The 15,246-nt window shown below is 36.7% G+C and overlaps 1 protein-coding gene across 2 annotated transcripts in view; it reads left to right on the top strand.

The window, feature by feature from the left end:
• KDM7A (lysine demethylase 7A) overlaps positions 1–12,535 on the top strand; it is a 61,905-nt gene extending 49,370 nt beyond the window's left edge. The window contains exons 15-20 of one of the 2 annotated variants that reach the window (XM_040061963.2): positions 1,981–2,078; positions 4,370–4,518; positions 4,657–4,865; positions 5,208–5,293; positions 6,407–6,683; positions 7,285–12,535. In XM_040061963.2, coding sequence (XP_039917897.1) covers positions 1,981–2,078; positions 4,370–4,518; positions 4,657–4,865; positions 5,208–5,293; positions 6,407–6,683; positions 7,285–7,379 — 914 coding nt within the window. In that variant the 3' untranslated portion in view covers positions 7,380–12,535. The remainder of the gene's footprint in view (positions 1–1,980; positions 2,079–4,369; positions 4,519–4,656; positions 4,866–5,207; positions 5,294–6,406; positions 6,684–7,284) is intronic. The other variant, XM_040061964.2, reaches the window with a different exon arrangement.
• Positions 12,536–15,246: the final 2,711 nt, after the last annotated feature.

Raw genomic sequence — 15,246 nt, 5'->3', positions numbered from 1 at the left:
CTAAGTAAACCAAACTAAATTTTACACTTGAATCAAAGATTAAATTATACAGAGAAACGGTAACTTTTCTTCAAAATCATTGCTCTTATTTGATACAGAATGAATATGGCAGTGAGTATCCAAATGTATTAAATGTACTTAAAACTGGAAGTGAATGTTGAGATTTTTCTTCCAAAAATTGAGTACTCAGGACTCTTGCTGATATTTTTAACTGAACATTGAGCATCTTCAGACTTCCCTGTTACCTGTGTGTGATTATTCTACCTTAACTGAGACCCTAGAGAGAGAGGGGGAAGGGCATTGTCCACAGAGAATTCCAGAAGAGGAACTACCTGTTCCTATAACAGCTGCCAACTTCCATTGTTCTTACTGGGACTGAGGCCAAGAGGAATGTCCACAGACAGATGCCTTTAAACAGAACAAGCTCCATCTCGCTTTGTGTCATGCCGAGATCCTGGTTTTAAATGGTGACCCCGTGTTAGTAGAGGGACAAAGATCAAGTGCTGTCCTTAACTGAGCAAGGTACTTTGTGTGGATTAAGGGAAGGTGGTTTGAGATTTTTCTTAATTCACAATGTCTTAGCCTGATCTCACAGATAATGGCTACTCTCATTCACCGATTTTGGGAATATTCCTCCTTGTCTCTGGAGGCATACAGAGCCGTATATTTTCTTGGAAAAGACAGTAGTCTAAAGGAAGATTCTTTTGATCTCTAAAAATCATATTTTCTGTATTGTTCATGCTGTTGCTTATCCTAGAATCTTAATTGCCTTTTTGAAATGAGCCAACGGCATGAGTTATCGTCAGAAATCCCTTGGGTTGTTTCGAGATGCAGTAATTAAAAACATTAATTTTATTGTTACCGGTTTAGATTACTTTATATAGCTTAATTTCCTATAGAGTGGTGTTGCTTATTTAATGTGCTTGGTTATTCCTCATGGTTCGTTCTAATACTATCTTAAACTAAAGAAGACAACCTAAACTTTTGGTCCCAGCTGTTCAATTTACTCATTTTCTGATGACAAGTCTTATGTTAGCTTTCTTCTGACTCTAAAAGTAATTATCACTGTGCAGTGATAATTAGAAATCAATAATATCCCTTGAAATTGAAATATATTTGATGCCTAATTGTGATCTTTGCCACAGTCTTCAATAGGAGCAAACCTCAACGAGAATTGTAGCGTATACATAGTTACAGGTACATCCTTTATTCTTGCATAATTATAGTGAGGAAGAATTATGTTCTTCTTTGTGGTTTCATACAAAAATATGCTGAAAACAAACCAATATTTCAATTTTACTTGTCTTCATTCTAGAGTTAATTTCCGATTACTGCAGCTTTGCTTTCAGCATTGTTTTGTATGAAACTATAAATACTTTTAAAGTGATGTTTCTTTTTTAGACTCTATTTTCTTGACACTCAGTCATCATTTTTTAACCCCATTTTGCTCTTCTTCAAAATCTTGTGCTACCTGCACGTTGTCATCTTTAACGAATTTGTACTTAATCAAGATTTTTGCCAGCAGCCTTGACACAGGTATGCAGACAGCTCCCTGGCCTTGAGCCTTGGAATCCAAGCACTTAGAAATGTGTTTCCTGCTTGTGGAGCTTTGGGACAAATGCAGTCTTTTTAGGGTACATGCTGGTGAGAACTGCTCTGACTCCAGCCTGTACAAAAAAGCAGAAACTGCCTAAGGTGCCATCTCTGGGGTGGGTGCTCTATGGGAAGGAAGAAATATAAACTCCTGCTGCACCTGATTTCCTGTCTTCATCTGCTCAATTGCTTGAGGAGTCCATTGGTCAGCATTGGGCCACTCACTGTCGTCCTAAGCAAACTCATGAACAAGATCTGTGGGTGCATTTGCCTTTGTTTACAGACTTAAAAATGAAATATGTGCTTCTTGGGTTTTGCTTCAAACATAATTGTTAAATATTAACCTAGTAAATGTTGTATCTTCTATTTTAATTCTTCTCTCTGCAGTGTTCTTTGAAAGTGTGAAATCAGAACTCAGGAATGGATCCTCAGAGTACTCTGATATTTCTGATTCAGAAGAATCTGAGCCTGATTGCACTACACAGGTACATCCAGAAAAAAGTCTCAGAAATTAATGAAGCAATTAAGTGTAATTTTGCTTACGTACTTCAGATTTATCTGATCAAAGTTTGTGTTAAGGCAGTAATAACAAAGTATTTAATTCTTGTTCACATTAATATCTGAAACAATATGGTGCTTCATTCTTCATTTATTCTAGTGTTGAGAAAAAGATAAGATGTGCTGTCTTTCCAAATTTTACCTTCTTTGTCATTGAGGTGGGACTGGCAGAGGATGGGCCCTGCTCTGGAACAAGCGAAGTCTGAGAAAAGTCAGATCCTAGTTCCTTTATTTATTTCTTTAATAACAAGTCTAAATTTCATCATTTGAATTATGAGTCTTTACCACACAGTTTCATTTTAGAGCATGGTTAATAGGAAACAATCTTACACACATTCATTTTTATAAACAACCTGAAGTAGCTAAATCCTGTTCAGGGATTTAGACTATTGGGAATAGATGGGAATCCTCCATTTGAGGGTCCAGATTGTGGTGATCTCCTCAGAATTAAATAAAGTATGAATGCACACATATGTATAGATATTTACAAACATATTTTTTAATACAACTTCTAGAATTTAGAAATGTGTGTATATGTCTATAAGTATTTCAATTCTTATTTCATTTGCACTTATTCCTAAGTGCAGACCCAATTCTTCCTGGGTTTGTACTTAGGAATTTAAATTTTTATTGGGTAGCAGTAAGGTGAAGTGATTACCTCAGTTTTTTGTTTCATGCTTCTGGAAGGCCTTCATCTTTCTTTCAGTTATCAGCCTATTGTATGACTTTCCAAGAAGTCTTCAAATTCCTACTTTTTTCATGATAGTCAAGATTTTTTTTTTTTTTTTTGATACTTGCTGTATTTCATCATTACCTAATCTAAATGTTGAAGTAAGTGATAGGAACCTTCATGGTGTAGTTTCTTCTGGTTTCCTAAACTGCATTGCCAGCAATTTTGGCTCAGGTTTCATTTTCTAAGACACAGAATCAGTAGTTACTCAAGTGATACATTTCATCTTCACAGGAGAATATAGCCAGTTTTGCATGACTTTGTAAATGAGTGAATGCTTTATATTTATGCTATACTTACTCTCTTAGTTCTTTCCATATTCTCCTGCTTTTTAATTTCTAATAGTATCTAATGGGGTAACTTTTCTGCATGTTGAAATTTGTCTTTTGGAATGACATATCCAAAATTAATTCTCTTACTAGCACTTGTAAATCCTTTAAATGTCTTTATATGGTACTGAAGAGGTTCTTAACAAAATAATACCTTTATTACTAACACTAGTTTCATAGTTATCATTTAATTGCCCATTTGTGTCACTTTCTAAGGGTCAAAGATAAGGAATCTGCTCGTGTGAATGAAACTATTGTATAAAAAACCTCTTGGTGATAAAAGGCTCTTCATTCATTCCAGTTCTGTTTTTGATGATGGGGATAATGGTGTGTCAGTCTTGAAAGATTATGACTCCTCCATGTTCTGATCTTCTGTTTTCAAAGCTTCTGTTCCTTGTCACATATATTCCTTAGCTTGAAAAAAATAATTGTGATGTTCTCTGTACTTGTTGAAAATAGATTAGTCTGAATTACCAAGATGGAACATATGTACTGCAGCCCTTGCTTCCTGTAAAGGCATATTGAGTCACATATGGTTGCTCCACCTTTGAGAAGCTCCTGCCCATACAAGCTGTAATCTCAGCAGGAGCTGAAAAGCTCTTTCATTCATGAAAATGCCTCTGTAAGAGGGGCAACAGCTGTTGTGTCTCTGTTCCTGCTGTCTTCTGGATTTACCTGAGAGCATCTGTCATTCATCAGAGATGGTGCTGTTGAAAGTTATATTTTTGTGAGAGCAGGAACCAGAAGCAGTTTTCTGGGGCAGAATATGTCCTGTTATATATAATAGGCATCAATTCTGTCTGCTGCTTGGAGCCATACTTCTGTATTTTTTTAATGTACTTTGAATATTGAAGATAAGAATAATTAATGCTCTTATTAAGGAGGATGCAGTGATTGGAGTATGGTGTAATATGTGTGGTGCTTTGTAAAAACTGGGTTTTGGAGATGCTTTCTGTATTGTGGAACATGTACTTATCAGTATTACAAAATTTGAACTTATCTCAGCTGCTGTATTCAGATTACCTGCATTCTGGATACTGTGAGTATCAAAAAAGTTCAACCTTGAAGGTTTTGAATTCTTTATTTAGTATAAACTAAGGTAGAGTCTCCACTTAAGAGGTCTGGTGACGATTCTGCATACTGTTTCCTCTTGTTTCAGCAGAAGGATTCCTCCACAGAGGAGTCAGAAAGCTCAGGTGATGAAGAGAAGCAGGAAGTAACATCAAATTTCAAAGAGGAATCTAAGGTCACAAGAGACCTTTGTCAAAACACCCAGAAGCCATCCAGAAATGAAACTCCCAGTAAAAAGTAAGCACATTGTGGGCACTTCTTGTAAACTGTTAGACCTTTTAGCATTTATTTATGGTTCTCCTTTATAGCAATCTAAAAATCAGTCATTCAAAGGGTTCTGTTTTGAGCTGCTTACTATTCCCTTGATTTTCCTAGGGAATGTCCTACCTCGACAAGTACAGAAGAAGAAGCTATTCAGGGCATGCTTTCTATGGCAGGATTGCACTATACTACATGTTTACCAGGTCACACTCAAAGCACAGACTGCACAAATAAAAGAACCTCTCTTCAGGAACACAGAAGCTACCCCAGGAGTCGGCATAAAGACAGACAGCCGTCTCAGAGCCACAAAACCATAGAATGTGGTAGGTGTCTGAACTGAGGATACTGCAGCTCCCTGCTTTTGGACATGGTGCTCAGAATAATCACTTAAAGTTACATTTTTACATTTGTAGTTATTAGATTAGTAGCATTTAAATAAATCAGACTGACATTTAAAAAGGTGTATTTTGTGGTTTTGCTTTGTTGTTGGTTTTTTCCTATAAAAAGTAAATACTGCTTCTGAAAACCAGGACAAACTTAGCTTGTCATCAGAATACCCCTTCTAAATATTTCCATCTAAAAGTTTTGTGGCATTCTTACAAGAATGGGAAAGTTAAGGCTAGATTGAAAGTATTAAAATTTAAGCTTGTTGAACTTCTCTTTAGGTATGTCTGTGAAGGAAGAGGAAGGAGACTTGGGAACTTCAGCATGGACTAGACACCTGAATGAAGCTTCGAGGATTAGCCCTCAGGTAAAGTAATACTTAGAACATATTGAACACATTTTTATAGGAGAAGAGATCATGAAATTTTAAATTCTGAAGGCATGGTGGACAGGTCTTTACATATTGCGTATCTGACAGATACTTCTGGTTCTGGTAACTGGGTTATTTTTGTCATGCATTTTTTCACTGTTGTTTTGGGATTTTTCCTTTCAAATTATTCTCTCTCATAATGCTTAGTATTAAGGTGTTCAGGGCAATCTTGAAAAGTAAAAAAGTACTGCATTAAAAATGTGTGAATTTTTGTTAATTCTAACTGGGGAAGCACTTTGTTGCTTATTCATTATTATTCCCAACCAGAAAATCAGAGCAAGTGGAACATGTTGATAGTGTGTATAGCAAAGTTTCTTGCTTAGGAAATTGGTACTGCTAAACTGATAGATTGCAACAGCTAGCAGTCAGGAATATTTTTGTTTTCTGATGTCCACATGGAATACAGCAAGGTATGAAAGGCTGTGTGTCTTACACTCTGAGCTTTTCTACACTGTGAACTTTAAATATATTTCTGAACTTGTCTGTGTTAGAAGAATTAGAATAATTAATTAACGAGAATAACTAAAGTTGCAAAACTACGGCCATTAAATAGCACTGTTTTTAACTGCATGCTTTGTGGTGTTTGCTTTGTAAGAATATCTGACTACATGGTGCTCCTTTACAGTTTGTAATTCCAAATTTAGGATTTATTCTTTCACCAGCTGAATATTGAAAACAAATTACCTATTAAAGTCGTCATTGATCATGGTATGACTTGCTATAGTGGCTGGCTTAATCAAGAACAATTGCATTTGTTTTGCTCACTGCAAACTGAAAACAAAAAGTAGAGGAATTGAGTACATTAGTGTGTGTACTTAAAGTGTAGCATTGCCCTTAGGTGCATATGGAAAAGCTTGCACAGAGACTGTGTAGTATGTTATCTTTAAGAAGTATCTATTCTAAAAGAAATGGTGGCTCATAAAATGACCAGATACTGGTGGAACAGAAATACCTGTTTCAAAGACACAGTAGTATAATCAGAAAAATCGGAGTGAACCTGTAGCCTGAAGCTGCTAACTTGAACATGTTTTCTTCTCATTTCCATACTAGGATGCAAATAAAACTCAAAAATATATCAAGAAGGAGGGTGCATCAGAAGGCAGTCTTAAGGTTCAGGAAAACAGAAGCCTAGTCCACAGCAGCAGCTTGAGTTTTCAGCATGGCAAATATACGCGAGATTCCAGCCTGATGCAAGCAGATTGTCAGCTGAGTGACGGCAGCCTTAGCCCTGACAGGCCTTACGGTGAAACGTCCTTGTCTGTCCCACTGCACCCAACAAAGAGGCCGGCATCAAATCCACCCCCTATCAGCAACCAGGCAACTAAAGGTAACGCTGATCTCCATCCCCTTGCCAGAGCGGGCCGGGGGAGGGAGGTAAAAGGCTGAAAGCACAAACTAGGTAAAGGACAGGATTAGACCTTGGGGAAAAATAGGCAGTGAGCACGCTGTGGACACTCAACGTTTTGGCACAGAATATGGGGAGGTGGAATTAAGAGAGATCTAACTGGCCTGAGTCGCATTTGCTTATTGCAATGAAGGTTTTAGAAACTCTAACCCTTCAGAAGTAGTCTGATGAGCATACTATGTAGGTTTTAGCTTCTGCTTTATATTCTGTAATTCACTCGAGGGAATAACTTGAGTAAAATTCAGGAAGCTCAGTTTACATTCTCCCCTACTACACCCTTCATAGACTGGAAATATTTGTAAATAATATATTCATTTTATTTGTGATAATTCTAGCCAGAGTTCAAGGAAAACAGTTCTCGGGGTTGTTTTTTTTAACTGTTCTGATTCCCTCTTTGTTTTTCGAACTGATTCTGATGAAAATTTTGCCCGCTTCAGCTCGAAAGCTGGCTTTCACCGTTATTCTAGAATGATTAAAATTCATTTTGAAGTTCCTGACTGAAGTCCCTGCTTGGGTTTTTCAGGCAAACGTCCAAAGAAAGGAATGGCAACTGCTAAACAGCGCCTTGGGAAGATCCTGAAGCTGAACCGGAATGGCCATGCACGCTTCTTTGTTTAATGTAGCTGCTACTTCTACTACTGCTGTCTTTCCTACACAGACCAGTATTGAGGGCAACAGAGCCTGGAGCTGCTGTTATTCCTCTGCTTGAAGCAGACTTGCATGTACCATAGAAAACACTGCCTGATGAACGAAAGAAAGAAAAAAAAAAAAAAAAAAAAAAGAAAAAAAAACAAAAACAAAAAACCCACACACACAAAAAAAAAAAACCCAACCCAATGCTGCATTTTCACTGTGCCACACCTGCTCAGCAATAACCATACGGGAACGGGGAAATCTTCAGAGAGACATGGACTGTGAGAAATAGTCTCTCATCAGGGCTTGAATATCATTTGTTGCTGGTAGTTTCTGACCTAAATTAATGAGGGGAAGATGATGAAGGTGGTTTATCAATAATTTATTTCTGATAGATTTTTCACAACTTTAAAATTCATTTAAGAAACTATTTATTTGGAAGACTTTTTCTGTGGGGGGGGTTATTAATTTAGATTTAATAATGTGAAAGTTTTAAATTGTTTTGATAATGTGTGTTTGGTGCAGTGGAGAGCCACATTAATTGTGATTAGTCTGGACTCCTAAATTTGATATTCAGGTTATAGTCTTAAATAGGGGTGAGATGCATTATTAATTATTTTTTAAATTAAGGCATAAGGAATCTTTTTATTTTTTTTCCTGCTTTTTGTAAGCTGTTGGCTGGGCTTCTGTTGACTTGCAAGTTGCTTATTCTCTGCCAGCTTGACTATTTTTTGACCTGTCCTTTTTAATATCAGATTTATTTATTTAATGGACTAGAAGAGACTCCTAAAGACAAGAATTTTCTTATGTCAGTCCAGTAGCTAACTTGTTTTAAACTGCAGCTCTTTCCTCCAAATCTGAGTACATATTTTTCTCCTGATGATCCACCTGTGATGGTTTTCTTCTGTTAAAAGACTCCCTGAAATTGTATTTGTACAAATTCAAGTTGTTTCAGAGTTGGTACAAAGGAGGAAGACCCAATATATCTTTTGGAGGAACAGGGACATCAGTTTAGATAAATATTTCTTCAGAGCACTTGCTCTCAAATAACTCATAAGATACACATTGCAGTCAAAAGATTTGGCGTTTTACTTAATGTAGCATGGAAGAAGCATTAAAGTTGTTATTGTATGTTAAACACATTTTACTGGAGAGTCATGAAAGCAGGAGAACATGTGTTGCTTTCAAAGCTGGGCAAGACAGCAAAATCAAAGTCTTAACTGGTCCATATATATAAGCATTTAAGTAGCTTACTGGTATCAGAAGGATCATTTGTGTCAGGCTTCATACAGAACTGATAGCAAATGCCAATTCTGAATTATTGTAAATAATTTTGATTTAAAATCTGTATTTTTCTGTAATATAAAATTAAATATTTAACTTTTGAGGGACGGGGATGAAGGCAGAAGGGGGAATACTTTTACTTGATTCTGGAAAAAGGGCATTTTGCCGGGTCCAGCCGAAATGTAAGCATTAATATGGTAGTGACAACAATATTGTTGGTTGGTTGGGGTTTGTTTTTTGGGATTTTTTTTGAATGGTGAGAGTAAAAATACTCCCGCATAGCTGTCCAGGTCATCAAGCCTGGTTTTAATTTTCCACAAACCTTGATTTTAATTTTCCACACCAATTTTTCCTTCCTCCATATCCTATACTGGAATAATTTTCTCTTGTGGTTTAAAAACAAAGTCAGTTTTATTTTCCAGAATCTTTGTGCAGAGTTATTTTTATTTAGGCTAGATTATGAATGCCTTTAGAAATTTGTGGAAATAGTTCTGATGTCAGGTGTTCTTTATTGCTGCAGGGTCAGAACCAGTTAGCACTATGTTATCCTGTTTCTAAATGGAGACACATCAAAATATAATGCCACTGCAAAAAAGTCAGGTAGCTTTCTTAGCTTTACTTTGTCTGGAGCTTGAAAATTACAGTTTAGGAGTGTTTTTTGAAGCCCTACTTTTACATTATGACGACTTGACTTGTTTTGTGACTTGCATGGATGAATTTTTAAGCTTTTTTTTTGTTTGCTAATTAATGTTTCACAAAACTAAAGTTTTTAGTCTTTTTATTTTTTTTTTAATTTAACACAAGTTATCAACCTTTAGAATATTGGGAATGGAGGTAGTCAAGGATTTCAAAAAGCAGAAGATAAGCTAAAAAGTATTCTACAGGTGCTGAAAATGACTATAAGGACTTGCTGTTCTCAGGTGCTATGTTTTCTAGATGGAAATAGTTAAAAGAGAATATTTTAACTATCTTCTAATATGTTCTCACCAAAGTAAGTCAAAGAAATAAACTATGTTGTCCATATTAGTTAAAATAATATACGCATATAAATTTTCTCTTCATTTAAACGAGCAGATGGATTAATGCATGCCAGGCTTTGGAAGCTGTTGTAGCTTTAGCCTATCGAACCAAACTGTTTCCTTCCTGCTGGCTGTACAATTTCTAATGATAGAAAATTCTGGTTTAGGGCAGCAATCGGATTCAGAGCAGAATAAAGAATGAGTTTGCTCTCCTTAAAGACAGATTTTTATCTGAAGTAAAAGTATGCCAGAATAGAATCTGGAGTAAGGAATTTTAAAATACAGAGTATGCTTTGTTGTACATGTGATTGATTTATGCAAAGTCTCTTTTCTGACTATCCATGCTATTTATCTGTATCTTACTGTTGAAACATAGATATGGCTGGACCCATATATATAATTCTTCTTGGTTTTATCCGTTCCTTTACCTAATTTTCTAGCTTTTTTTTTTTTTCCAAGTGGCTCTCCACTGTTATGAATTTATGTAGTAGTCTCTTCACAGGCTGTCAACAGGCAGAGGTTCATTCCCATTTTCTTCAAATATCCATGCTTCCAGCAGAAATTAAATCTGATGTTCCAACTCAGAACAAGTAATTCAGAAGAAATTGCCATGTTGAGCAGTATTACAAACAAAAACAACAAAGAGAAAACAAAAAAAATCTCCTGGTAGCTCATGAAGAGGATGTGGTGACCTCACTTGTTTTGTGTACTTGTATGTAGAGATATATTTATTGTGTTCTAGCTGAAATCACGTCTGCACCAATCTTCGTGTGGATGGACTGAACCTTGTGTTGTTGTAGTGGAGAGAAAAAGCCCAGTTTTTTTCCTTGCTGTCTCACTTGGGGTGGAAGAGGGAGGGAGTAGGAAACACTGTCTGGACAACAGCAAATTACACCTGCTATGGGAACTTGTTTTCAAGGATAATCTTTTTTTGAAAAGTCAGAGAACTTGCATTTGGCGTAAAACTCTTTTTTTTTTTTAAAAAAAAATTGTTGTTGTTGCAGAACAATAAGAAATGAAATGTTGTAGGGATTTTCCAACTCTCTAAAGTTCTCATATTCCTACAATAGCAAAAAAAGAAACAAACATGAAAATGGAAAGACCACCTAGAAACTATATCAAAGACTCTTCCAGCAACTTTCCCTTTTCTTCTCCTACTATACTTGCTGATAAACCCTGGCTACAGGGTAGCCTTTGTTGACCTCTGAGGTAGATTACCTATGCAACCTATAATACTCTACATTAATTCATTCTTAGAAAGAATTTTGGAAGGGTTAGATGTTGGGAGTTAAAATTGTTGTTTTCTGATCACCTGGGGGAGGGGTTGGGGTTTTGATTTTTTTATTATTTTTGGTGGTTGAGGTGCTTCTGTTACCTTTGGTAGAGATGTAAGAGCACAGTGTCATGACCACATTTTAGACGCTTCAGCTTTCCCTGGGCTTTGCTCTAAGGCATAAGCTACCTTCACTCACAAGATCATAAAGTTGCAAGTGCTGAAATTTTTTTTGCAGGATTTGAAAGCCGGAGCTGGTAAGAATTTTGCCTACCCCTTTTTGGTAGCTGTGGAGACTAAGCAGAACTGAAACTAGAATGACCCAGTGACTGGTGTCCTCTTTAGGCTCCACATGCCCACCTGTCCTTCACACTCCCACCACGACCCCCAAGCCTTGTCTTTCCAGAGTGTCATTCACATAACACTTCCAGACCATTAAAAGCTGTCTGTGGTTCTGGGGCTGAGTGAGCCCAGCACTACTCTTTGACAGAAGAATTATAAATGGAACCAAGGGCCTTACTGTTTATCGTGAAACAAGATGAAAAGCTGCAACATCCATTTTTCCAAAAAATAAACCCAACAAAAAAAACCACCCTGGTAACCCTCTTTGTGGGAGAGTATGAATGATAAGTCATGCAGTGGATGGGAAATGAAAGTAGCACTGATAAGGAGATGCACGTTCTTCACAGGCTGCATTTCTGTTTGGAATAAAAAGGACTTTTTCTACTTTTAATATAAATTAAGCCATAAGAGTTTCATGCTGTGGGAAGGGAATGAAAGGGATCACTTTAAGAGATTATATTGATATGTATTGTCACTTCTGCTGGGAAATGTCTATTGCTGCCAATGCTTTGGTGAATTTTTTTTAAAAAACGAACACGGAATTTGAAAAAAAAAAAAAACAAACAAAAAAAAACGGGGCTAGTTCTTGGCTATATTTACTAGTTTTGTAGTAATGTTTTGCTGGCCCATTTGTCTTTTCCTCCTTTTTCTACTCTCATAGTCTAATTTCTATCTTTCCTTCTTAATGTTTCTGAAAATATTAGCTTGTCTGCTCAGTAGGGGTCGGTGTATGTGTGTCTTCCTTTTTACAGAAACGCACTACTGTGTTAAGTATTTGGCTGGGAAATGGGATGCTGCAGCTTTAAGAGCATTTTTTTCAATTCATAACAGTATTTCCCATCCTCTTTTGCCTGCAGGCAGGGAAAGTGTATGTACAGTATTTATTTTGTTCTGATTTTACTTTAAATTTGTAAGTTTCTATAAGTAGTTCACATGGATTATTCTAGGGGAGAACAAGTGGCTTTGTTTAAATTTGTATTTGATATTCATAGTTTCCACTTTCTGTACTTTAAAATACTGAAATTAAAAAATTGTATGCTTATGTTTTGATTTTAGCACTCGAAAGTGTTTAATTTCTTCAGACTTCTGCTCATTTACTTCAGTGTAAATACAGTAAAATGTACATAATATCATCAGAAAAAAAATGCATTTCTAGGTTCAATCTCTGTGCCCTTTGCTTGTCACATTTTAAAGAAGAAATTTGTGGAGAAATGTGAGGGAATATTCTCATACCTTTTTTTTTTCTTAAATTTTTTCGAAGTGCAAATTTAGTTTCAATCCACTTATTATATGGTGACTAAATGCATTTTGTGAAGATGTGTATATTCTTTTTGAATTCTAATATAAAAAAAGGAGATGGAAGTGTTTGTGATTCATCATATTATCATATCTAGATCTGTAAGAAGGATGTCAAATGGTATTTTTGTATTCTTGCTCTTGGTTTTTGTTCAGGTTTGTCTCATGCTACTTATGGCTGACTCAGCTTTTGATTTATTGCTTGTTTTGGTTTTTTCTTTTTCCTTGAAGTGTGTGCAGTTTCTGGAAGAAGAGCTTTCTCTTTCACACTTACATATGCTTAGCCATAGTTACTTTTGTCCTGGCGGACTTCCCTGCTGGTTTTCCCCTCCAGACACCATCATCTGGTTTGCAGCCGCCGGTGCTCCCTATTCTGCCTCCTGTGGCAGTGCAGCGTTTGCATGTGGGTGCTTCCCAAGGGGATGATGCAAGCATTGCTGCCCCACCCTGCAGCTTGGTGTAAAGCCCAAAGTAAAAAAGTTCTTTTGCCCCACTGAGCTTCTGCAGTGATGTGCTGAGGGCCGTTCATGGGAGCCTGAGATAAATGATGCACCAGTGGCATTTGCAGAATTAAGTGGTAAAAGAGTTTGATATCAGCATCCCATTGAGCTGTTCAGGTTTGCTTCTTAGCCTGGCTTTTAGTTTACAGAGAAATTACGGTTGACTGTAATGACTAGAAGATCTGTTCGTTGACTTAATTGTGCCAGGTGCTTTACAGAAAAAGAACAAGAATGCTGACCTCATCAAACCATGTACTGCTTAATGGAGCAGTTAAAAACCCATGACAAACTAGGAAGTTTCGTGGCCTAAAGTTTGAAACATGATAATGTTGCAGATTTGGGGAGCAGAAACTTCCATGCTGTTCAAAAAATAAATTTCATTTGAGTGGAGGGAAAAATCATGAGTCAGGTAGAGAGGTTGATGATAAACTATTTATACATTCAGATATCTGTTCCCGTTGTATTTTGAGATTCTTTTACATCTTTTCAATTAATGTGTTAAAACTGATTTTAAATTTGGTTAGCCCAGGGTTTGCCAAGGATCCGAAAGAGCTGTTTGTCTGCCAGAGCAACTGCATATTTTGAAAAGGTCTTAATCACTGTGATTGAAGAGCAATGCTACAGCCTATGCATTTCCATCACTCATCTGGATTTGTCACACTCAACTCACTGCTCATAGTTATGTTTTGGTCTTAAAGTGATAGACTTAGGAGAGCTCCTCAGTGGGCCACCAATACAAGTTTCATACCCATATAAAAACCTACACAAGCAACTACACTATTTGCCCTTTTCTTTTTTGCCAGCTACACTTCAGAGGTTTGGTTTTTTTTTCTGTCTCAGCTGTTTAATGAATGACAGGATAATACACTGGAAAACATATCTTAAGTGCTGCTTTAAATGCTACTGGATAGCCTTCAGCAGCTGGAGCCATATTTTCATTAAAAGTCAGAGTTTCTGGTCTTCTGCTTTTCTGTTTGCAGAGGATGGGGAAATACTTACCTTCTTTCCTGAAGGACAGGTGGATTTTAAAGATATCAAGGCTACCTAATCCGGCAAAAGAATTGAATTTCTAAAGTCAGGGAATGAACAAGATACCTTTCTTGGTGTCTGAAGACTAAAGCGACTGATTTTGGGTTTTAACAGTATTCTGCTGTGTTTGAGGTGAAGTACCCACATGTGAAGTGCCTACAGACTGGCTTTTCATTTCTCTACATTTAGTAAAGTTCACCTCTGTCCAGAGGGCTTGTCCTGACCTGCTTAAGTTGTGAAGCTTTTGTGGTGGCGGCTCATTGGTTAACATGCTCAACCAAACCTTTTCTAGTTCGTTCTGTTTAGGTGGAACTTTGGATTGATTGAAACCTGACTAATAGCAGGAATATGGTGAAGTCAATCATGCTGAGTGTTAGTTTCTGTAGAAACTTAGGTTTTTCTTTGTGTAGAAGTATTTGTCTTGGGAGCTCTTAAAATAACACTTTTAGTGCTGGTAAGTAATGTCAGCTGTCTCAAGCCAAAAATTAATGAAGACTGAAACTGTAAAACCATAATGGTATTGTTACTCCTCCTGATACAGCCAGGATTGTTAAACACCTTCGTTTCCACAATGGTAGTGACTGAATTTTTTACCTGCAGAAAAAACAGGTGGTGATCAAGTCAGTGAATAAAATCTGTCATTGCCAGAGGTCAGATTATTCCACCTAACAGCTGGCTAATAGCGCAGTTTGCTTTGTCTAGACTATGGTCTGATTTCTTGAAAGCCAATTATATTCAGTCTTTAGAATAACTACTGCAAATTTTCAAAGAATTGTGTTTGGCTTAATAGATCTATTTATCTGTACTGCTTCTGCTGTATTTGCCTTGGTCTTGGAAAAAATACTCTACTTTGGAACATATAAGTCAACTAAAAAAAAAAAAAAAAGAGATACAAAGAGTCTGCTTGTTTGTGATGCTTTGCCCCAAAGTTTATTCCTTGTAAGAAAGTTTTGCTGCAATGAATGTGAGTAAAGTTCCCGTCCATACTTGGAGAATGAGATATCTGTCTGGAGGAAACATTTGCCCATGAATCATGCACCTTGGTGGTAAGTCATAAAGACACAAGTTGGCTTTTTGTTCTGGTTAAGCTAAAGGCCAACAAAACTCTA

The sequence above is a fragment of the Hirundo rustica genome, chromosome 4 (genome assembly GCF_015227805.2).
Source record: "Hirundo rustica isolate bHirRus1 chromosome 4, bHirRus1.pri.v3, whole genome shotgun sequence".
Classification (NCBI taxonomy): Eukaryota; Metazoa; Chordata; class Aves; order Passeriformes; family Hirundinidae; genus Hirundo; species Hirundo rustica.
This window is presented reverse-complemented; position numbering and strand designations above follow the sequence as displayed.